The sequence below is a fragment of the Oncorhynchus nerka genome, linkage group LG8 (genome assembly GCF_034236695.1).
Source record: "Oncorhynchus nerka isolate Pitt River linkage group LG8, Oner_Uvic_2.0, whole genome shotgun sequence".
NCBI classification, from domain to species: Eukaryota; Metazoa; Chordata; class Actinopteri; order Salmoniformes; family Salmonidae; genus Oncorhynchus; species Oncorhynchus nerka.
In genome coordinates, this window is record NC_088403.1 from 24,236,018 (window position 1) to 24,259,527 (window position 23,510).

The following is a 23,510-nucleotide window of genomic DNA, read 5'->3' on the forward strand; positions in this document are numbered from 1 at the left end:
TAAGTGGACTGGAGGCAAGGCATGAAAGGGATAACGAATCCAGTTGTTTGTGTCATCCGTTTCGGGAAAGTACCTGTGTAATTGCGCACCCAACTCACTCAGGTGCTTCGCTATATTACATTTGATATTGTTAGGTTCTAATTTTTAAAATAACTTACAGAGTAAATAACTCGCAGACACTAGAGAAGCTTAAAGTTGAATTCTTCCCAAAGGGTCGACACAGCAGTATTCAGAGAAAGACATGTTTCCACCACTACAAGTATATATACTCCACTTCAGACACTCCTCCTTCTCTCCAATCCTTACATGTTATGGTTCCACGGGAAGACGAAGTGATAGAGTAATAATCCGTTCTGTCTCCCTTAAGGTGACCTGACCTGACCTCAACCCCCTTGATGTCTCATCCAAAGCTCTCCACCCGTATCCCCTATCGCACTCCCGTGACTCCCTCCCGTCCACCCAGCACATTCCACAGCCACTCTGTCTTTCTACAGAGAACCATTAACTTATGACATAAAAAACATTCTCTTTTACACCTTTATATACTATGCTTCTGATCAGTCATGTCTTTAGTATATCAATGTTCAAAGTTGACCCCAAATCCAACAATATTGTCCATAACCTTGAGTTAATTTGCATACAAAAGAATTATACAATGATGGAAAGACCTGTGTGTTGTCCTTTCTAATACAGAGAGAGACGAGCTCCAGCTTCTTAATCATTTTGTCCCGCACATTGAATATAGATGCGGAGAGTCCCTGTAATCCTACAATTAAGTCCCTGTAATCCTAGATTCAGATCATTCAGGTGAGAAAAAACATCACCCAGATAGGCCAGTCGTGTGAGAAACTCGTCATCATGCAAGCGGTCAGACAAGTGAAATGATGGTCAGTAAAGAAAAAACTTTAAGCTCGTCTCTCAATTAAAAAAAAACGTGTCAATACTTTTCCCCTTGATAACCAGCGCAATTCTTTATGTTGTATAAGCGTTGCATGGTCGCTGCCCATATCACAATGCAGAAAATACACGAGACTTCAGGGGCCTTGCTTTAACAAAGTTAACCATTTTCACTGTAGTGTCCAAAACGTCTTTCAAGTTGTCAGGCATTCCCTTGACAGCAAGAGCCTCTCGGTGGATGCTGCAGTGTACCCAAGTGGCAGCGGGAGAAACTACTTGCATGCGCATTACCACTCCACTATGTCTCCCTGTCATGGCTTTTGCGCTATCAGTACAGATACCAACACATCTTGACCACCAAAATCCATTTTATGTCACAAAGCTGTCCAGTACTTTAAAAATATCCCCTCCTGTTGTCTTGGTTTCCAGTGGTATGCAGAAGAGGATGTCTTCCTTAATTGAACCCCCATAAACTTGACAGACCAGGAGCTGTGCCAGGCACGCCACGTCTGTTGACTAATCCAGCTGTAACGCATAGAATACACTGGCTTGTATGCGAAGCAGTAATTGTTTCAAAACATCTCCCGCCATGTTACTGATGCGTTGTTTGATGAAGGCATTGTCTGTATAGTTTTTTTGGCCTTTTCCCCCAGCATTGTCCCAGCCATATCTGCGGCAGCAGGAAGAATGAAGTCCTCCACACTACTATGGGGCTTGCCTGTCCTAGCCACTCGGTAGCTCACCATATAAGACGCTTCTAGCCCCTTCTTATTAATGGTATCTGTTGCTTTTATACATGTCTTACTACTCAAAAGTCGTCTTTATTCTCGCTCCAAAAAAAATTGCCATGTTTTGTTTCTAAATGTCTGCGCAAGAGTGAAGGTTTATTGAGATGTGAGATAGTACTTTTGCACATATTACACACTGTGGCTGAGGAAAGGTACTACTCCCAATATAAGTGAACCCCAATCAATATACAGTCGTGGCCAAAAGTTTTGAGAATGACAAATATTAATTTCCACAAAGTTTGCTGCTTCAGTGTCTTTCGATATTTTTGTCAGATGTTACTATGGAATACTGAAGTATAATTACAAGCATTTCATAAGTGTCAAAGGCTTTTTATTGAAAATTACATGAAATTGATGCAAAGAGCCAATATTTTCAGTGTTGACCCTTCTTTTTTCAAGCCCTCTGCAATCAGCCCTGGCATGCTGTCAATTAACATCTGGGCCACATCCTGACTGATGGCAGCCCATTCTTGCATGATCAATGCTTGGAGTTTGTCAGAATTTGTGGGTTTTTGTTTGTCCACCCGCCTCTTGAGGATTGACCACAAGTTCTCAATGGGATTAAGGTCTGGGGAGTTTACTGGCCATGGACCCAAAATATTGATGTTTTGTTCCCCCAGCCACTTAGTTAGGCAAAATTGTGAGTGAGCCCATTCCCTTGGCTGAGAAGCAACCCCACACATGAATGGTCTCAGGATGCTTTGCTGTTGACATGACACAGGACTGATGGTAGCGCTCACCTTGTCTTCTCCGGACAAGCTTTTATCCGGATGCCCCAAACAATCGGAAAGGGTATTCATCAGAGAAAATGACTTTACCCCAGTCCTCAGCAGTCCAATCCCTGTACCTTTTGCAGAATATCAGTCTGTCCCTGATGTTTTTCCTGGAGAGAAGTGGCTTCTTTGCTGCCCTTCTTGACACCAGGCCATCCTCCAAAAGTCTTCGCCTCACTGTGCGTGCAGATGCACTTACACTTGCCTGCTGCCATTCCTGAGCATGCTCTGTACATGGTGGTGCCCCAATGCCTGGACTTTCTTGGGCACCCTAAAGCCTTCTTCACAACAATTGAACCGCTCTCCTTGAAGTTCTTGATGGTCCGATAAATAGTTGATTTAGGTGCAATCTTACTGGCAGCAATATCCTTGCCTGTGAAGCCCTTTTTGTGTAAAACAATGATGACGGCACGTGTTTCCTTGGAGGTAACCAGAGCAAGAACAATGATTCCAAGCACCACCCTCCTTTTGAAGCTTCCAGTCTGTTATTCAAACTCAATCAGCATGACAGAGTGATCTCCAGCCCTGTCCTCGTCAACACTCACACCTGTGTTATCAAGAGAATCATTGACATGATGTCAGCTGTTCCTTTTGTGGCAGGGCTGAAATGCAGTGGAAATGTTTTGGGGGGATTCAGTTCATTTGCATGGTAAAGAGGGACTTTGCAATTAATTGCAATTCATCTGATCACTCTTCATAACATTTTGGAGGAAATGCAAATTACCATCATTCAAACTGAGGCAGCAGACTTTTTGAAAATTAATATTTGTGTCATTCTCAAAACTTTTGGCCATGACTGTAGTTCTCATCATATTTGCGCCTCTTTGATGGTCCTACATCCCTGTCTGTTGTTCGGTGCTTTCCCGGGTAAGGGGGCAGTAGCTCTTTGGCTGCATCAAATTCACAACTGTCAGTGTCCATGCTAGCTGGGCTAACAACAAATGTAGAATTACTGATGCTAGCATTGGATGTGCTCGTGGAAGCAGAACAACTTGTGTCGTCGACGGGTGCAGGTGTAGTAGTGCTGGTAGTAGCAGCTGGTAGTAGCAGTAATACCAGTAGAGCTGGTATGTGTCTCTATGGACTGTTTGAAAATGGACTGTTTTTTAAAATGATTTAAATGTGAATCACAGTTTTATTTGCCGTACCCCCGACGACATTGCCAGGGATACGCGTACCCCCGTTTGGAATACCTGTTTGGGAATACCTACCTCTATACCATTATAATTGTCACTAATGTAAGGTGAATTGACCTGGGACAAGGGATGTACTCTAAAACACTATACCACGTTTAACACTGGAGCTCCTTCAGATGTATCCTTCCTTAGGCTTCCTGGGAGTTGACAGCTCCTCCACAGCAGCGTTTAGACTGAGTGTTGGCCCTATAAAGAGCACAAATTGTTACAGTGACAAAGGGGCCCTTCTCTTTAGCGCTGCAGGCTAATGGACAGCACAACTCTCTCTCTCTTTCTCCCAGATCCATGGAATCATTGCTCCCACGCTACTAATTGACAGGGGCTGTGCTTAGTGAAAAGAGAGTCTTCTGGAGTTCAGCATTTAAAACACACTTACTGCACACACACACACAAACATAGTCACTGCTGTGTGCGCGTGTGTGTGCGTGCGGGTATGTATGTGTAAGCGTGCCTCTGCGTGTGTTGCATGCATGTGTTCTACACAAGCCCTTTTCAGCCAAAAACAGTGACATTGAAACGAACAGTAGGAATCTAGAGATATTGGCTACCTGCAGTGTGGTGTTGTGTGTATCTCCGAAGCTCTGCTGAAGACACAGACAGACAGACTGCCTGCCTAGCTCTGAAGCTCTGCTGAAGACACAGACAGACAGACTGCCTGCCTAGCTCTGAAGCTCTGCTGAAGACACAGACAGACAGACTGCCTGCCTAGCTCTAAACCTCTGCTGAAGACACAGACAGACAGACTGCCTGCCTAGCTCTGAAGCTCTGCTGAAGACACAGACAGACAGACTGCCTGCCTAGCTCTGAAGCTCTGCTGAAGACACAGATAGACAGACTGCCTGCCTAGCTCTGAAGCTCTGCTGAAGACACAGACAGACAGACAGACTGCCTGCCTAGCTCTGAAGCTCTGCTGAAGACACAGACAGACAGACAGACTGCCTGCCTAGCTCTGAAGCTCTGCTGAAGACACAGACAGACAGACTGTCTGCCTAGCTCTGAAGCTCTGCTGAAGACACAGACAGACAGACTGTCTGCCTAGCTCTGAAGCTCTGCTGAAGACACAGACAGACAGACTGCCTGCCTAGCTCTGAAGCTCTGCTGAAGACAGACAGACAGACAGACTGCCTGCCTAGCTCTGAAGCTCAGGTGGTTTTAATAGAAGGGTGTTTCATTAGACGGAGTGGTGCGTGGCAGAAATACATGGCAGGACTTTGATCTGTATGGTGTTTTTCTGTGTGTGGAGCTCAGTGGAGGTGAGAACATGAACCAGCCTCTTTCATATTTAATGAGTGAAGATGGGGCTAAGGAAGGGAGAGGAGAGGAGCTATTGCCTAGGGCTGTCAACCCACTCCTAGCAGACTCACATATCAGTCACAGCACATGTTAGTGAGTTTGTTTTTGTGGCTGGTGGGGGCAGGGAGTGGTGTGGGGGGCTTCCGTGTGTTGAATAGTATATGTGTGTGGAAGAGACATATGGCATGCATGTGCTTGTATTGATGTATTGTGACTTACTGTGCATGTGTATGACAATGGAGCCAGGGATGTTAATATGAAGGACTCACAAAAAAATGTGTGTCCAAGTTCTTGCGATTGTGTATGTGTGTGTGTTCATTTTATTTTTTACTTCACCTTTATTTAACCAGGTAGGCAAGTTCAGAACAAGTTCTCATTTACAATTGCGACCTGGCCAAGATAAAGCAAAGCAGTTCGACACATACAACGACACAGAGTTACACTTGGAGTAAAACAAACATACAGTCGATAATACAGTAGAAACAAGTCTATATACGATGTGAGCATGCAAAGGAGCAAAATAAATCAAATTAAATAAATACAGTAGGGAAAGAGGTAGATGTTTGGGCTAAATTATAGATGGGCTATGTACAGGTGCAGTAATCTGTGAGCTGCTCTGACAGCTGGTGCTTAAAGCTAGTGAGGGAGATAAGTGTTTTCCAGTTTCAGAGATTTTTGTAGTTCGTTCCAGTCATTGGCAGCAGAGGACTGGAAGGAGAGGCGGCCAAAGAAAGAATTGGTTTTGGGGGTGACCAGGTGTGTGTGTGTGTGTGTGTGTGTGTGTGTGTGTCAGCCTATTTCTGAATCATCATGGAGGTCCTGAGAGCCTGTGGACGGTACATTATCACCCCATTCTGACTGATATTTGTGGTCAGGAGATATTATCTCTACTCTCCTGATTAGCCCAGCACAGTCGCTCTCTCTCTCTCTCTCTCTCTCTCTCTCTCTGATTAGAGCGGCTCTCACTCTGGACCAGCCTCAGTACCACCACACTGGTCACAACCTCATAGCCTTAAATGGAATCAGGCTCAGTCAATGGACCAGTCCCTCTGGTCAGTGTGGTGTGACAAGGGGAGAGGGAGAATGAGAAAGGGGAGAGAGAGAGGCAGAACAATCCTGTCAGACATGAATGATGGGAGGAGGTCAGGGTTGGGGAGAGATCCACTTTGATCACAAAGAACAAACACAGTGTGCTGAACCTACTGTATACCCCTGGTGAAATAGAGAGAGAGGGAGGCTGATCAAACAATTCCCTGATGAAGATGCACTTGGAGTGGAGGTTGGGTTAGTGACCTCTGTAGTGTGAGTCAGCTTTAGCCCAAGTACTTAGCCACATAGATAGAGTTACTTTCAGCCATATTGAGTGTACCCACGAGTGTTCCAGTAAAGTTGATGTGGTGTGAGGGGCTTTACCATTCTAGTATTTATATTTCTATGGACACAGCTCCCTCCACCCTCTATATTGTGAGTTACAAGTCAGTTTGACATTGAGTTTTCCTGGTTAGGTCATGAAGTGTCCCTAGGCCTAGTCATATTATATCTGTATTTATAACTAGGCTTGGGCAGTATACCATATATATCATATACCAGGCTGTTTGGAAATATCCACTGGAGGGTTTTTCAATACCGTTGAAACTAATTCTTTGATGTATTTTTTATCCATTTTTACAGCAACTTTTTTTTCTCCACAATTTTCGATCTTGTTTCATCACTGCAACTCCCCAATGAGCTCGAGAGAGGAGAAGGTGGAGTCATGCGTCCTCCGAAACATGACCTGCCAAACCGCGCTCCTTAACATCTGCCAGCTTAACCCAGAAACCAGCCGCACCAATGTGTCGGAGGAAATATCGTTCATCTGGCGGCTGGGGTCAGCCCGCAGGCAAGTTAAGCCTCACCGGCCAAACCCTCCCCAAACCGGGATGACTCTGGGCCAATTGTGCGTCGTCCTATGGGACTCCCGGCCACGGCTGGTTGTGGCACAGCCCGAATGAACCCGCGTCTGTAGTAACTCCTAAGACTGCTGCGCCACCTGGGAGGCCCTACCTCATCTTTTTTAAATGATGAGTCACTCACTGTTGTGCAGCACATAGTAGGTGATCTATATCCTGATATATGTAGTTACACTATGGAATTCACAACTAAATGTTTGCCAGCTAGATATCTAATAACTATTAAGTTAACTTTCTAAAATGTGCTAAAGCTGTGCAGTTGTGCATTTGGTTTGCTAACTTAGTAGCTAGTTATCTAGCTAGCTAGCTAGCTAGCTAAGTGGTTAGCTTCTTGCAATCAAGCTCCTCTTGGTAACAGCAGATAATTCCCTCCTTGATCAAGAGTCAACATTTGTTTTGTGCGTGCAGCAAATTTTGAGTAGCATTTTTGAGTTACTTGTATAACTTTATCAGCTGGGATGTCTATCCTGCAAATAGCTTATGTCAGAGACTGTATAAAATCATTAGCATTTAGCTAGCATTCGCTATGAGATTTTACATGTAATTGTTAGCATTGCTAACCAGTATTATCGAATATCCCGGGATGGAACAAGGTCGGTATGAAGGTATGAATCCCTGGATACCGCCCAAGCCTATTTATAATACTTCCCATGATGCCACAGTGGTGGCTCATCATATCAGAGTAGATACAATGTGTAGGAACACCTGCACCATCAACACCGACATGACTGAAATTATGACATTCTACGTTCCACTCAAATGTTTATTTTGGTCCACGACAGTTGACAGCTACTGTGTTAGATCCACAGTCAGTCTATTCTGAGACCCTAATGTAATGGTGTAATGTGTTTCAGTTAAATATTGTGTGGGCTAAGGGGCCCAGGAGCTATGTACGTGCTCCAGATACAAACATTTAAACTATATCCAAACATCGCTGGCTTCATAACTGAATATTTACAACATAGAAAGGATGGCAGGACATGAATATTTAAAATCACCCCAATTCAAACCACTCCATCTATCAGTGTGTTTGGTGTAGTGTGAGAGTTCAGGAGATGGTTGGGGTAGACCTGTGGGGCCATATTGACAATGATTAAGTAACCTTTGGCCCGCTGCTTGAGAAACAGCCATTCTCCTTCACACTCATGAATTTTGGATCTGAATTTTGATTGCAAATGCTGATGGGGTTATCATGTGTCTTGTCGCTTAAGTTTGTCCAAATGTTTTGACAGTGTTTGCAAGTCTGGAGGCTCATAGACCTCACCAAGTATTCAGTAACTAGCACAGTTACCACAGAGCATAATAAATCATTTTCAGATTTAGCGTAGTCAATTAAGATTTTATAATTAACCTCAAAGGACCATACAATAATGTTGTGATCAAAATGGCCTGATGAATATATTGTTCTGTGAATCGACATGCTGTCCCCCGGCCTGTTGACTGACTAGTATGTTGTTGTGCTTGTCTCTTCCACAGAGCTGCCGTATGGCTGGGAGAAGATCGATGACCCTATTTATGGAAGCTACTATGTGGAGTAAGTCTGGACTCACTGCTTTAATATTTAATGACTATTTTGATTTCCAGTTTAACCAAGTTGAATTCTTCCCAAAGGGTCGACACAGCTGTATTCAGACAAAGACATGTTTCCACCACTACAAGTATATATACTCCACTTCAGATACTCCTCCTTCTCTCCAATCCTTACATCTTATGGTTCCACAGGAAGACGAAGTGAGAGAGTCTTAAACCGTTCTGTCTCCCTTAATTAAGGTGACCTGACCTGACCTCAACCCCTCCTTCACCTAATCCACAGATGTCCATCAGCTTCCCCTATAGCAATCCTGTGACCTCCTCCCGTCCACCCAACACATTCCAAAGCCATCTGTCTTTCCACAGAGAACCATTAACCTCTGACATAAAAACCAGTCTCTTCCACTCCTTTATATACTATGCTTATGCGTATACCAATGTTCAATGTTTACCCCGAATCCAACACGGTGTTGCCCCGTGTTATGGTTCCACTGTCCTGTGTTTGTCAGAGTCATTAACACTGTACAGGGCTGTGGCCAGGTACCTGTGTACCTGTTTACATGCGCAAGTTTATGTGTGTGCTCCTGTGTGTGTGTGTGTGTGTGTGTGTGTGTGTGTGTGCGCCATCTTTGTGCAATGTGATGCAATGGTGAGGTGTCTCTGTCTTCTCTATTGAACCAAATGTACCCTTCCTATTCTGGACGTGTCCTTTCTCCTGCTGGATGCGCACTAGTTCCCCTAGTCCAGGGAGAAGAGGTCTATTTATAGCCTGGCTGGAGAGGGAGTTTGGCTGGCTGGCCGTGTTCTATTCTCTATCCCCAAGAAAAACCAGAACACTGTGCCTGCCTTGCCTACACTCCCTCTCTCCCTCTGCCATGTAGAAATCCCATATCCCCAGGCAACCACTGAGCCATCGCACGCACGCACACTAGCGCCATACCTGACCCTGCCAAGTCCAATAATTATGTCTCACTGCCTGGCTGTACCGTTGAGTTAACCTAATATCTCATGAAGAAACAGAGGGTGTGTAGGCCGCTGTTCGTACCTACAGAAGCATTATTCCTCCAGTCTCGCACCGTCCAGGAGGGCACGTCGAAATGATGATTAATTACTTCACACTTTCAAAATTACAGTATTTATAATTATTGACTAAATTAAACACTGACAGAATGTTTCAAGAAAATACACTCAAGGAGTCATCTTTTTTCGTGAACCCACTCCAGAAATACTAAATGATTCCTAATGCTGATTACAGGAAGCTGCTGATTTCAGTAGAATGGGACCTAATTGGGCGTTTGTTCATTTTTTTCTTAGCCAAGCCATCCTGCAGCTCCATTACATAATACTAGGGATAGTAAGGCTATTGAATGAATCATCGTAGCACAGCACTGTGCATCCAGCTCTTTACAGAGGGAGAGAGGAAGAGGATGAGGAGGTGGATACTACAGAGAGCACAGTGGAATGTTATACCTTTCTTTCTCTGTAGCCACATAAACAGGCGGACACAGTTTGAGAACCCAGTCTTGGAAGCCAAGAGGAGAGTCCAGCAACACCAGCAAATGCAAGAGCAGGGTCTGTCCTCGCTGCCCCTACCTACTATCTACAGAGGTAAGGCACCTTCTACCTCTACCCAATGTGTTAAACGTTTGTGAATGATTCTTGTGTGTAGATGTTTTTAGCTCTAGGGAAATGTCTGTTGTCTTTGTGTGTGTGTGCATCACTCATTCTTCACAGCTCCCTTTCTTTGCTAACACTTTGCTAACACCAGCTTCTCTGTTCAGCACACATTTACCACCCCACTAAGTTCATCGAGGCTGTCTGAGGTAAAACATGCTGTGTAGGTTGAGAGGGTTTGTCTCCGTGTTAAATTGGCCTCTGTGAGTGAAGGGGTTTGTCTCCGTGGTTAACCGTCCTGTACACTGCAAAGTAAAGGCTCTCTCTCCCCCTAAGTGACAGCAGAGAGGGTAAAAAATGAATATTTCCACACATATAAACAAGGAGATAAAAAGGAAGTTTACTTGTGAGAGCATCAGACATTGAGTGGACTACTTTATCTCTGTCACAGTGGTAGAGGAGGTCCCACTCTCCGCCACGTTACCCAGAGCCACCCTGGCCCACATCGGCCCTGCCCCGGAGCGCTGCCAGAGCCTCAGCGACCTCTCCCAGTCCCTCCCCCCGGGCCACCGGGTGTCGCTGTTGGGCCTGCACACCCACACACCCCCTGCCTCCATCACCAACTCCCCACTGCGGTGCCCCCACCGTGCGCGGAGGGATACGTCGTGCTGCCCACACCTGCACCTCCACCAGTCGCTTCACGCCTTTGTGGTAGAGCCGGCTGCTGTGGGTTGTAGCCCCCTGTGGTGCTCTCTCAGTAAGTAGGGCAGTGAGTAGTGATACAGGCTTGTTCTTCTTCTGCCTGCACTGAGCTGCCGCGCTCTCTTTTCAAAGCATGCCTGCTTCCCCGGCAGACCCACGCTGGATCCCTCCTCATCTCAGGCGCTCGACTCGCTGCTTGACATGTTTGATGGCGCTACACTACGTTGTGTCTTCCCCTCCTTATGTCTGGTGGCAGGCAGCAGAAACCGTAAACACCCTGCTCTATGTCTGGACGCCTGACAACAAACGTTGGCTTTAAGTAAACAGAGAGAGACGGGTGTGTGCCCCCTACTTGCCTTCCAAGGTGAATGGAGGGGAGATTGAATTGAGTGTGGCAAACCCTCGTTGGCTGAGTTTTCCCCTTTGCCGTGCCAGAGACTATTTCATGAATCCTGGCCTTCCACCTTTTGGTTCCCTGAGCATTGTTTTTTGGGCGGACGAAGCGAGCTCATGATTCTTCAGTGTTCCAACTCCCAACAGCATGTTGTTCCAGAATGTGAAGATCTCTCACCTGCTTCCCCTCACCCCTCTGAGAAGGGAAATATACCAAGCCACTCCCATGGATGCTGATTATTCCTTGATTTTCTGCACTGTGTTTTTGCTCCAGCCTCTGAGTGTGTATTCAGCTAACAGAACCCTGGCGTAGGATGGGAGTGGAAGTGATGACAGTTTACATGGCTGCAGACGTTCAGTGGAAGGTCCTTGGCTGTGGCAGCTTGGAGCTGGAGCAAACACTGTCCCACCTGCATAAGTCAGCACCCACCCCTCACTGTTCTAACCCTGCCTACCTCTCCACCTACCCAGAGAGTATCCCTGTGTTCATGCAGCCCCTCCACCAAACAAGCCTCACCGCTACCATCCTATTGAATGATAAAATGGCCTTGCATCAGCATTTGTGGTGCATCATGCTTGCTTTGTCAAGGTCTAAGTATGATGTATGTGTGTATATTGTTTATTGATTGTGTGTGTGTATATTGTTTATTGATTTTGTGTGTGTGTGTGTCCCTGCACACTTGTACTTGTGTGTGTTCTGCCTGCGTGCCTGTCTGTCCGTCCCTCCGTCTGTGTGTGTGTGTATGTGTGTGTTCTCCCTTACAGAGAAGCCCCTGTTCACACGGGACGCCACCCAGCTGAAGGGCAGCTTCCTGTCCACGGCCCTGCAGAAGAGCAACATGGGTTTTGGCTTCACCATCATCGGAGGAGACGAGCCAGATGAGTTCCTGCAGGTCAAGAGTGTCATACCTGACGGCCCCGCTGCACAGGACGGAAAGATGGACACAGGTAAAACTGACCTTGTCTGAAAGATGGACACAGGTAAAACTGACCTCGTCTGAAAGATGGACACAGGTCAAACTGACCTCGTCTGAAAGATGGACACAGGTCAAACTGACCTCATCTGAAAGATGGACACAGGTACAACTGACCTCGTCTGAAAGATGGACACAGGTCAAACTGAGCTAGTCTGAAAGATGGACACAGGTCAAACTGAGCTAGTCTGAAAGATGGACACAGGTCAAACTGAGCTAGTCTGAAAGATGGACACAGGTCAAACTGAGCTAGTCTGAAAGATGGACACAGATCAAACTGAGCTAGTCTGAAAGATGGACACAGGTCAAACTGAACTAGTCTGAAAGATGGACACAGATCAAACTGAGCTAGTCTGAAAGATGGACACAGGTAAAACTGAGCTAGTCTGAAAGATGGACACAGGTCAAACTGAGCTAGTCTGAAAGATGGACACAGGTCAAACTGAGCTAGTCTGAAAGATGGACACAGATCAAACTGAGCTAGTCTGAAAGATGGACACAGGTCAAACTGAACTAGTCTGAAAGATGGACAGAGGTCAAACTGACCTCGTCTGAAAGATGGACACAGGTCAAACTGAGCTAGTCTGAAAGATGGACACAGGTCAAACTGAACTAGTCTGAAAGATGGACACAGGTCAAACTGAGCTAGTGTGAAAGATGGACACAGGTCAAACTGACCTCTTCTGAAAGATGGACACAGGTCAAACTGAACTAGTCTGAAAGATGGACACAGGTCAAACTGACCTCGTCTGAAAGATGGACACAGGTCAAACTGACCTCGTCTGAAAGATGGACACAGGTCAAACTGAGCTAGTCTGAAAGATGGACACAGGTCAAACTGAACTAGTCTGAAAGATGGACACAGGTCAAACTGAGCTAGTCTGAAAGATGGACACAGGTAAAACTGAACTAGTCTGAAAGATGAACACACTCTGACACAAAGGGAGCCATGGACTAGTCTCTGTCTCTATAGTGGTGACCCAGCAGGAGAGCTCATCTCTCTCTCTCTCTCTCTCTCTCTATAGAGGTTACCCAGCAGGAGAGCTCATCTCCTCTCTCTCTCTCTCTCTCTATAGAGGTTACCCAGCAGGAGAGCTCATCTCCCTCTCTCACTACACATGTGTGTGGGGTGCAGTGTGTGTGCAAACTTGCCTGCAAGCCTGTTGGGTGCGTATGAGTGTGTGTGTGTATGTGTGTGCCTGCGGGGCTGTGTTTGTCCATTAATCACTGTAAGGATTTTCTGAACACCATAACTCCTGGCCCTGCCTGTGCTCCCCGGGCTGCGTGGGACACACACACACACACACACACACACACACACTGAGAAACTGGCCAACTGCACTAAAAGTCATCAGGGGAATATAACTCTGGAAGTCATGTGAATGCTCTCTGCATGACCCTGTGTATTTATAAACTACTCTGCATGGCCCTGTGTATTTATAAATTACTCTGCATGGCCCTGTGTATTTATAAACTACTCTGCATGGCCCTGTGTATTTATAAATTACTCTGCATGGCCCTGTGTATTTATAAATTACTCTGCATGGCCCTGTGTATTTATAAACTACTCTGCATGGCCCTGTGTATTTATAAACTACTCTGCATGGCCCTGTGTATTTATAAACTAGTCTGCATGGCCCTGTGTATTTATAAACTAGTCTGCATGGCCCTGTGTATTTATAAACTAGTCTGCATGGCCCTGTGTATTTATAAACTACTCTGCATGGCCCTGTGTATTTATAAACTAGTCTGCATGGCCCTGTGTATTTATAAACTACTCTGCATGGCCCTGTGTATTTATAAACTACTCTGCATGGCCCTGTGTATTTATAAATTACTCTGCATGGCCCTGTGTATTTATAAATTACTCTGCATGGCCCTGTGTATTTATAAACTACTCTGCATGGCCCTGTGTATTTATAAATTACTCTGCATGGCCCTGTGTATTTATAAACTACTCTGCATGGCCCTGTGTATTTATAAACTACTCTGCATGGCCCTGTGTATTTATAAACTACTCTGCATGGCCCTGTGTATTTATAAACTACTCTGCATGGCCCTGTGTATTTATAAACTACTCTGCATGGCCCTGTGTATTTATAAACTACTATGCATGGCCCTGTGTATTTATAAACTACTCTGCATGGCCCTGTGTATTTATAAATTACTCTGCATGGCCCTGTGTATTTATAAACTAGTCTGCATGGCCCTGTGTATTTATAAACTAGTCTGCATGGCCCTGTGTATTTATAAACTACTCTGCATGGCCCTGTGTATTTATAAACTAGTCTGCATGGCCCTGTGTATTTATAAACTACTCTGCATGGCCCTGTGTATTTATAAACTACTCTGCATGGCCCTGTGTATTTATAAACTACTCTGCATGGCCCTGTGTATTTATAAACTAGTCTGCATGGCCCTGTGTATTTATAAACTACTCTGCATGGCCCTGTGTATTTATAAACTACTCTGCATGGCCCTGTGTATTTATAAATTACTCTGCATGGCCCTGTGTATTTATAAACTACTCTGCATGGCCATGTGTATTTATAAACTGAACTATTATGCACTACACTACTCTGCATGGCCCTGTGTATTTATAAACTACTCTGCATGGCCATGTGTATTTATAAACTGAACTATTATGCACTACACTACTCTGCATGGCCCTGTGTATTTATAAACTACTCTGCATGGCCATGTGTATTTATAAACTGAACTATTATGCACTACACTACTCTGCATGGCCCTGTGTATTTATAAACTACTCTGCATGGCCATGTGTATTTATAAACTGAACTATTATGCACTACACTACTCTGCATGGCCCTGTGTATTTATAAACTACTCTGCATGGCCCTGTGTATTTATAAACTACTCTGCATGGCCATGTGTATTTATAAACTGAACTATTATGCACTACACTACTCTGCATGGCCCTGTGTATTTATAAACCAATCTGCATTACTGGGCTGGACCAAGTGCAGTATTTTTCCTGACTCATTCATCAGTGCTGACCTGGTTGTACTGTACTATACTGTAGTATACTGCACTGTACAATACTATATTGTACTGTACTATACTGTACTGTAGTATACTGTACTGTATAGTGTTGGCTGATACAGTAGTTGATGGGTTGTTGATGGGTTGTTGATGGGTTGTTTCAGGTCAGACTAGATGGTACATTTTACATTGTGAGATGATCATATGTTTTATGTGCTACAATATATCATGTGGAAGTATTAATCAAATCAAATCAAATGTATTTATATAGCCCTTCGTACATCCGCTGATATCTCAAAGTGCTGTACAGAAACCCAGCCTAAAACCCCAAACAGCAAGCAATGCAGGTGTAGAAGCACGGTGGCTAGGAAAAACTCCCTAGAAAGGCAAAAACCTAGGAAGAAACCTAGAGAGGAACCAGGCTATGAGGGGTGTTCAGTCCTCTTCTGGCTGTGCCGGGTGGAGATTATAACAGAACATGGCCAAGATGTTCCAATGTTCATAAATGACCAGCATGGTCAAATAATAATAATCACAGTAGTTGTCGAGGGTGCAGCACCTCAGGTGCTGAACAGTTGAAACTAGAGCAGCAGCACGGCCAGGTGGACTGGGGACAGCAAGGAGTCCTCATGCCAGGTAGTCCTGAGGCATGGTCCTAGGGCTCAGGTCCTCCGAGAGAAAGAGAGAATTAGAGAGAGCATATTTAAATTCACACAGGACACAAGATAAGACAGGAGAAGTACTCCAGATATAACAAACTGACCCTAGCCCCCCGACACATAAACTACTGCAGCATAAATACTGGAGGCTGAGACAGGAGGGGTCGGGAGACACTGTGGCCCCATCCGATGATACCCCCGGACAGGGCCAAACGGGAAGGATATAACCCCACCCACTTTGCCAAAGCACAGCCCCCACACCACTAGAGGGATATCTTCAACCGCCAACTTACCATCCTGAGACAAGGCAGAGTATAGCCCACAAAGATCTCCGCCCACGGCACAACACAAGGGGGGGGGGGGGGGGGGCAACCCATACAGGAAGATCACATCAGTGACTCAACCGACTCAAGTGACACACCCCTCCTAAGGACGGCATGAAAGAGCACCAGTAAGCCAGTGACTCAGCCCCTGTAATAGGGTTAGAGGCAGAGAATCCCAGTGGAAAGAGGGGAACCGGCCAGGCAGAGACAGCAAGGGCGGTTCGTTGCTCCAGAGCCTTTCCATTCACCTTCACACTCCTGGGCCAGACTACACTCAATCATATGATCCACTGAAGAGAGTCTTCAGTAAAGACTTAAAGGTAGAGACCGAGTCTGCGTCTCTCACATGGGTAGGCAGGCCATTCCATAAAAATGGAGGTCTATAGGAGAAAGCCCTGCCTCCAGCTGTTTGGAAATTCTAGGGACAATTAGGAGGCCTGCGTCTTGTGACCATAGCGTACGTGTAGGTATGTACGGCAGGACCAAATCAGAGAGATAGGTAGGAGCAAGCCCATGTAATGCTTTGTAGGTTAGCAGCAAAACCTTGAAATCAGCCCTTGCCTTAACAGGAAGCCAGTGTAGGGAGGCTAGCACTGGAGTAATATGATCATTTTTTTTTGTTCTAGTCAGGATTCTAGCAGATGTATTTAGCACTAACTGAAGTTTATTTAGTGCTTTATCCGGGTAGCCGGAAAGTAGAGCATTGCAGTAGTCTAACCAAGAAGTAACAAAAGCATGGATTAATTTTTCTGCATAATTGTTGGTCAGAAAGTTTCTGATTTTTGCAATGTTACATAGATGGAAAAAAGCTGTCCTTGAAACAGTCTTGATATGTTCGTCAAAAGAGAGATCATGGTCCAGAGTAACGCCGAGGTCCAGTTTTATTTGAGACGACTGTACAACCATTAAGATTAATTGTCAGAGATTCAACAGAAGATCTCTTTGTTTCTTGGGACCTAGAACAAGCATCTCTGTTGTGTCCGAGTTTAAAAGTAGAAAGTTTGCAGCCATCCACTTCCTTATGTCTGAAACACAGACTTGTAGCGAGGGCAATTTTGGGGCTTCACCGTGTTTCATTGAAATGTACAGCTGTGTGTCATCCGCATATCAGTGAAAGTTAACATTATGTTTTCGAATGACATCCCCAAGAGGTAAAATATATAGTGAAAACAATAGTGGTCCTAAAATGGAACCTTTTAGGCTGGGTTTCTGTACAGCACTTTGAGATATCAGCTGATGTACGAAGGGCTATATAAATAAATTTGATTTGATTTGAGGAACACCGAAATTTGCAGTTGATTTGTCAGAGGACAAACCATACACAGAAACAAACAGATATCTTTCCAACAGATAATATCTAAGCCAGGCCAGAACTTGTCCGTGTAGACCTATTTGGGTTTCCAATCTCTCCAAAAGAATGTGGTGATCGATGGTATCAAAAGCAGTACTAAGGTGTAGGAGCACAAGGACAGATGCAGAGCCTCGGTCTGATGCCATTAAAAGGTAATTTACCACCTTCACAAGTGCAGTCTCAGTGCTATGATGGGGTCTAAAAACAGACTGAAGCATTAGAGCATTTCAAACATATTACAATATATGATACACTTTATTGTAGCTATTAAAAATCTAGCTGAGTCAGACCATTACTGCTGTTCCAGCTGGCAAATAGGCATTATTACTTAGGTGGTGTACAGATCATTTTCCTTTACTTGGCGATCAACCTTTACTTGGTGATACTTCATAAATTCCCAACTTGGAAGATAACGCATGTCTTCTAAACTGCCATGGATAGTTGCAGCTGGTTGAATTTAGAAAATTCTTCTTTATTCAATTAAATTCATTTTTTGTTCCATGATGTAATCCAACACCGCCATCTTGTCTATTTCAAATATTTTCAAATCTCATTGAGACAGGTGGGTGTCCACCCCAAAGTGTCTTGTGTAATGACCGTGACCTAGAAATCAATCGTCATGTTGAATGGCATTCACCTGTCTCGATCAATGAGATCATTTGAAATAGACAGGAGCTGGAACAGATCAGTAATGGTCTGATTAGACAATACTTTGTATAGCTAGGTATACTATCTATTCTGTGGTCCTCCCAACATCCTCCTAACATCCTTTCCCCTTTATCTTCTCCTCTTCTCTTCTCTTCTCCTCCTCTCTTCTCCTCTTCTCTTCTCCTCCTCTCCTCTTCCTCTCTTCTCCTCTCTCTCTTCTCCTCTTCTCTTCTCCTCCTCTCTTCTCCTCTTCTCTTCTCTTCCTCTCTTCTTCTCCTTCTCTCTTCTCCTCCTCTCTTCTCCTCCTCTCCTCTCCTCTCTCCCTCCAGACTCAGTGGCCTAGTTAAGCTGTGTTGGATTCTAGCAGCACATAGTTAATAGAGAGGGAGAGAGGGAAACCAGGCCTGTGGAAGTGTGAAATTCCCAATTTCAGAAGGATTATTTGTCGCTCTGTGTCCGTACACACACACACACACACACTCACACCTCTTCTGCCTGCTTCGCTACATGGTTCCAGGCCCAGAGAAATGTGTTGAGGAAAAACATATGATACCATCTCTCTTTCAGCGGGGACACAGTGGTTAGATGTGACACTGTATTTGTTAGAGGGAAAACACTGTATTTTTCTTGTTAAAGTAAGTGACCTTATACAGTGACCTGGAATGTACAGTATTGGAGGAGGATAAAGTGACACGGTATGTGATGGGGTCCATTGACATAGCGTTGGGTTCATGCAATCAAACCAATAGCAACGTACCTTTGTTTCCATGACAACTAAACCCACACACGTACCCTTATCTAAAAACTTAAAGCATCTGCCTGTGAAGGGAAGCTACCGAGTATTCTTAAAGGTGACTCACCACCTGGATTCGGTCTTATGGAGCAAAATTTGAAATGGTGTATTTTACATTGGATACAAGTAGAGCAACAAAATTATATATCATACACTAAAATGGTATATCATACACTAAAATGGTATATCATACACTGCATTTTTGAGGAACTTTGGGAAAGTAATTCTGTTTTGAAAGTTGATAAACCTGTAAACTCACTTTTGAGAAAATTACCTTTGAATGTTTTGGTATGTAGTGAAGAGCTATTTTTTTGTCTACACCCATTCAGCATCGTTCACACCCTCTTAAGCTTTAGCCCCACCCATCTCGTTTCGCTCTTGGAACGTTCAGAGCGCACACTTGACTCTCTGACCGATGATTTGTTTACCTCTGGATAACATGAAAACAGCCTAACCAGCTCTGCTGGCAACAATTTCATTAAAGTGTACACTTTAGCTAAAGACATGTAGCTAGCTAGCTAGGTAAACAATGGACCTAGCTAGGTAAACAACGTGTACGATCACACATGTCGCGTAAGCTAACGAGCCAGCCAGCTAACGCTATCTAGGTAAACAACAATGAACACAGTTCCAAATCATGTCGTTACTACCCTGCATGAATATGCTGGGAGCTAACCAACCAGGTTCAATGATAGCTAGCTGACATTAGGCTCTAACTAGAAAAGCAAACGGCTCTGGGATACCACTAATAACGTCAGCTAGGGAGCCAACCAGCTAACATTAGCTAACTAGCTAACAGTACAGTTTAGCTTGAAATGAAACCACTTTCTGTCCATATTAGAAATGTGTCATATCTGAAAATGTAGCTAGCTAACGCTAGACTGTCTTACCTGTATACATCATCATGCATGATGGACATATCTCCCTGTCACGAATGCCATGCCACGGTTGTCCTTAGTTTGAAGATTTGATCCAGAGACAGGTGTTTTCTCCATCTCTTTAGCTACCATACTCTAATTCCACTGATTTCAAAACTTGATCCTCCAGAAAGTGGAGAGTAACACTTATGCAGCTCCACTACACAAGATTTTTTTTTTAAAGCCGCGTCCGACAGAATTGCCAACACAGAAGCCTCTATATGGCAGACTAATACGAACTCCTCTCACGGCATGTCCAGCCCACTCATTATCTCATCCAGTCATGGCTAGTGGGAAGATTGCTGTCTTTTTCTGTGGCTTAACCAACAGGGCTCGTAATTTTATTTATTTATTCGTATTTACAGATGGCATACAAGTTTGTTATTAAGGCATGAAAGTTCACATGTTCGAGAAGGCATTTTGATAAACAAATACTTTTACGTTCAAACGGCTCTCCTGTGAAGTGGTGACTTGCGACATACGCCTAGTTTCCTGAATAGGGTGACATAGAGTAAATAGCCATTCTGCAGTGACAGCAGTGCAGTGCTGTGGGGTCAGTAGTGCAGTTGCAGTGCTGTGGTTGTCACTGTGTCATCATCAGTGCTACTCTCTCTCCCCTCTCTCTCTCTCCTCTCTCTCTCTCTCCATCTCTCTCTCACTTTTAATTTGCTTTCTCCCTCCCTCTCTCCCTCTCCCCCTCCATCTCTCTCTCCCTCTCCATTTCTCTCTCTCTCTCTCTCCCTCTCCATCTCTCTCTCTCTCTCTTTCACTTTCTCCATCTCTCTCACTCTGCCTGTGTGTGTGTATGTGCTAATGGTCCAGATGGCTACTCTGTCCTCCGCCATGGACACATATGGCCTCTACTTCAGTCAGACCTCCCCTACTGGGGACACTTTAACACTATGATATGATGGCCTGTTCTTGGCAGGAGGAGGGTGTCTTCTGTTCCATACTGTTGAACGACCATTAGTAGAAGATAGATGTTATTAGACAATGAAGATAGACGTGATGGAAGCATCATGGTCCTTGGTGCTAGATAGCGTGTTTCTATTGGTCAGGTCATAGTGTGGAGGTTGGAGGACATTGGTGATTTAAGACGTAGGGTAATGTAGAGTAGAGGTTCGTGATTGTTTTGAGAAGGAACTAGAGGTCAAAGAGAAGCGGAGGATAGAGACGGAGAGACAAAGTGTGTGTGCGTGGCACTGTGTGAGTGTGTTCGTATGTATGCGCCTACATATTTGGTGTGTGAGAAATTGCGAGTGAAATCCTCCAGTGGTGTCCCTCCTCGTCACCCGTCATAAAGAATGATTTCCGGGGCCACTGCGGCCAGGGCATGATGAGGTCATGGCGCCATCATTTGTTTTCCAGGAGCGTGTGAAGGTATTGATTGTGACACCAGGGCTCCAGGCAAATGTCGTCCATATTTACCCAGATTAATTAAACAGTCCTGCTTCCGCATGTCACACTGCCTCCAGGAATACGTTAACGCTCTGTCAATATGAACCTGCATTTCAACTCTGAACGCGCTCTGTCTCCACACAAAAAGGAAATGACACTGACAGGGAATGCTAAGTAGCCTGGTTCCCAGGTCTGTTTGTGCTGAGTTGCAAACATCTGTGGTAATTGTGCATACATCTCCTCTCTCTCTCTCTCCCTGTCTCTCTCTTTGTCCCTCTCTATCTCTCCTCTCTCTCCGATTAGCATAATAATTATGCTTATAATTGAAAAATAATGATTGTCATTATAAACCTGGGCAGTGCGTTTTGGCGGGACTGAAATTTAACATGGATGCCACCTTGTGTTCTCCCACTTAATCAACATCTTTTGAAATATAGAGCCGTATCTCACCTGACAGAACACAAAATACAATATTAAATTGAATACAGCACCGGAGACCGAGATATGGCACTTTGTCAGAGCGAGAGCTATTGTGTATTAACTGTGAGTTATCTACATAGCTGAGTGTGTGTAGCGATAGGTACAATGATGAGGTGTGGCAAATCTCACTCGTTTGTCCACCACGCAATTCACTGACTAGTGTATTTCTGTGCCTAATGGTTTTGTCCATTATCTGACGTCTAATTCAGGTACAGTAATTCTAGGACCTATTCAGTAGAATGCAACGTTCAGATTACATTTTAGATAGAAATGTAGCGTATTGATACTGAGACAAAGACAGATTCTGCATGATAAAGAACCATGCTTGTTCTACACAATATTGAATAAGCCCTATTGAACACCCTATAGGTCTTTGTTTTTGCAGTCTATTTGGCCTTGATTGGCTGTGTGTCTCCCCTCCTCCAGGTGATGTCATCGTGTACATCAATGACGTGTGTGTCCTGGGCACCACCCATGCCGACGTGGTCAAGCTGTTCCAGTCAGTGCCCATCGGGCAGAGCGTAACCCTGGTGCTGTGCCGTGGCTACCAGTTGCCCTACGACCCCGAGGACCCGGGCGCCAGCGCCGGCACCACCACCACCCTCCTCTCCCCCCTGGGCCTGATGGAGCAGCGCCCCCTCCTGGTCAATGGACGCTCCAACTACGACAGCTACATGGACTACATCTCGCGCACGGCACGTTTCGTCCAGGAGCACGGTGACCAACATCTCAACGCCCACCATCACCATCAACCCCCTCCGCCGCCGCACCCCGGCGACACCCACCTGGACGGCTCCTCCCTGACGCCCGGCGGGCCGCACGGCGAGGACTCTGTGTCCATGGCGTCATCGGGGGCGACGCAGGCGGAGCTGCTGACGCTGACCATGGTGAAGGGGGCGGAAGGGTTCGGGTTCACCATCGCAGACAGCCCTACGGGCCAGAGGGTGAAGCAGGTGCTGGAGCCCCAGGGGTGTCCTGGTCTGTGTGAGGGGGACCTGATCGTAGACATCAACCAGCAGGGAGTGCAGGGCCTCAATCACACCCAGGTGGTGGAGCTGCTCAAGGAGTGTGCCGTCGGGGCTGAGACCAGTCTGGTCATCCAGAGGGGTGGAGGAGGTAAGAATATGCCTTGGGCCTCGATAACCGGCTGGCTACTTCCTGTCTTTCTCTCCATGTAGAAGAGCTTCTTCATATACCCATCTCTCTCTCTCTCTCTCTCTCTCTCTCTCACTCTCACTCTCTCTCACTCTCTCTCTCTCTTTCTCTTCCTGTCCCTCTCTTTCTTTCACTCTGTCTTTTTCTTTCTCTCTGTCTTTCTCGTTCTCTCTTCTATCGATATTATATCCTTCTATCTCTCTTTCTCTGTATATCTTGCTCTCTCAAGCTGTCTTTCTCTATCTCTATCTCTCTCTCTTTTTCCTGGTGACCTGGTCCAGGTGAGTGTGTGTGTTCTGTCTGTGTGTGTCCTGTCCTAAGACCACAGAAACCCATTATACAGTACGGCCGTGTTTGACTGACACACAGCTACTCTCACAGGATCTTTGCTCTACTTCCTTTTACTTACTGGGGAGAAAAAGTGCTTACCTTCTGTTTACTCTGAAGGACTCATGTTGTGTGTATTTAGCTTGCGCTCTTTCTTTGGTATCCGAACAGAGATTTTTTTAAATGACATTTCCTGCTTGATAAAAACGCTGACTTGTTTTTAAGGTTTTTCAGTTTTTCTATTTGTACTGCGACCTAAAAGTTTAGTATGTGTGCAGTCTAGACTTTTGTGAGCAGAAAATTACAGCCCAAATAAAAAGACTGTGATGTGAGCAAGATATAAGCTG

General features: G+C 45.1%; 1 protein-coding gene across 6 annotated transcripts in view; it reads left to right on the plus strand.

Annotated features, from left to right (window-relative positions):
* Nucleotides 1-23,510, plus strand: part of magi2a (membrane associated guanylate kinase, WW and PDZ domain containing 2a) — a 343,918-nt gene that overhangs the window by 277,521 nt on the left and 42,887 nt on the right. For all 6 annotated transcript variants that reach the window (XM_065021544.1, XM_065021546.1, XM_065021541.1 and 3 more), the window contains exons 7-10: nucleotides 8,373-8,430; nucleotides 9,913-10,034; nucleotides 11,901-12,083; nucleotides 22,108-22,797. In XM_065021544.1, the coding sequence (XP_064877616.1) occupies nucleotides 8,373-8,430; nucleotides 9,913-10,034; nucleotides 11,901-12,083; nucleotides 22,108-22,797 (1,053 nt within the window). The remainder of the gene's footprint in view (nucleotides 1-8,372; nucleotides 8,431-9,912; nucleotides 10,035-11,900; nucleotides 12,084-22,107; nucleotides 22,798-23,510) is intronic.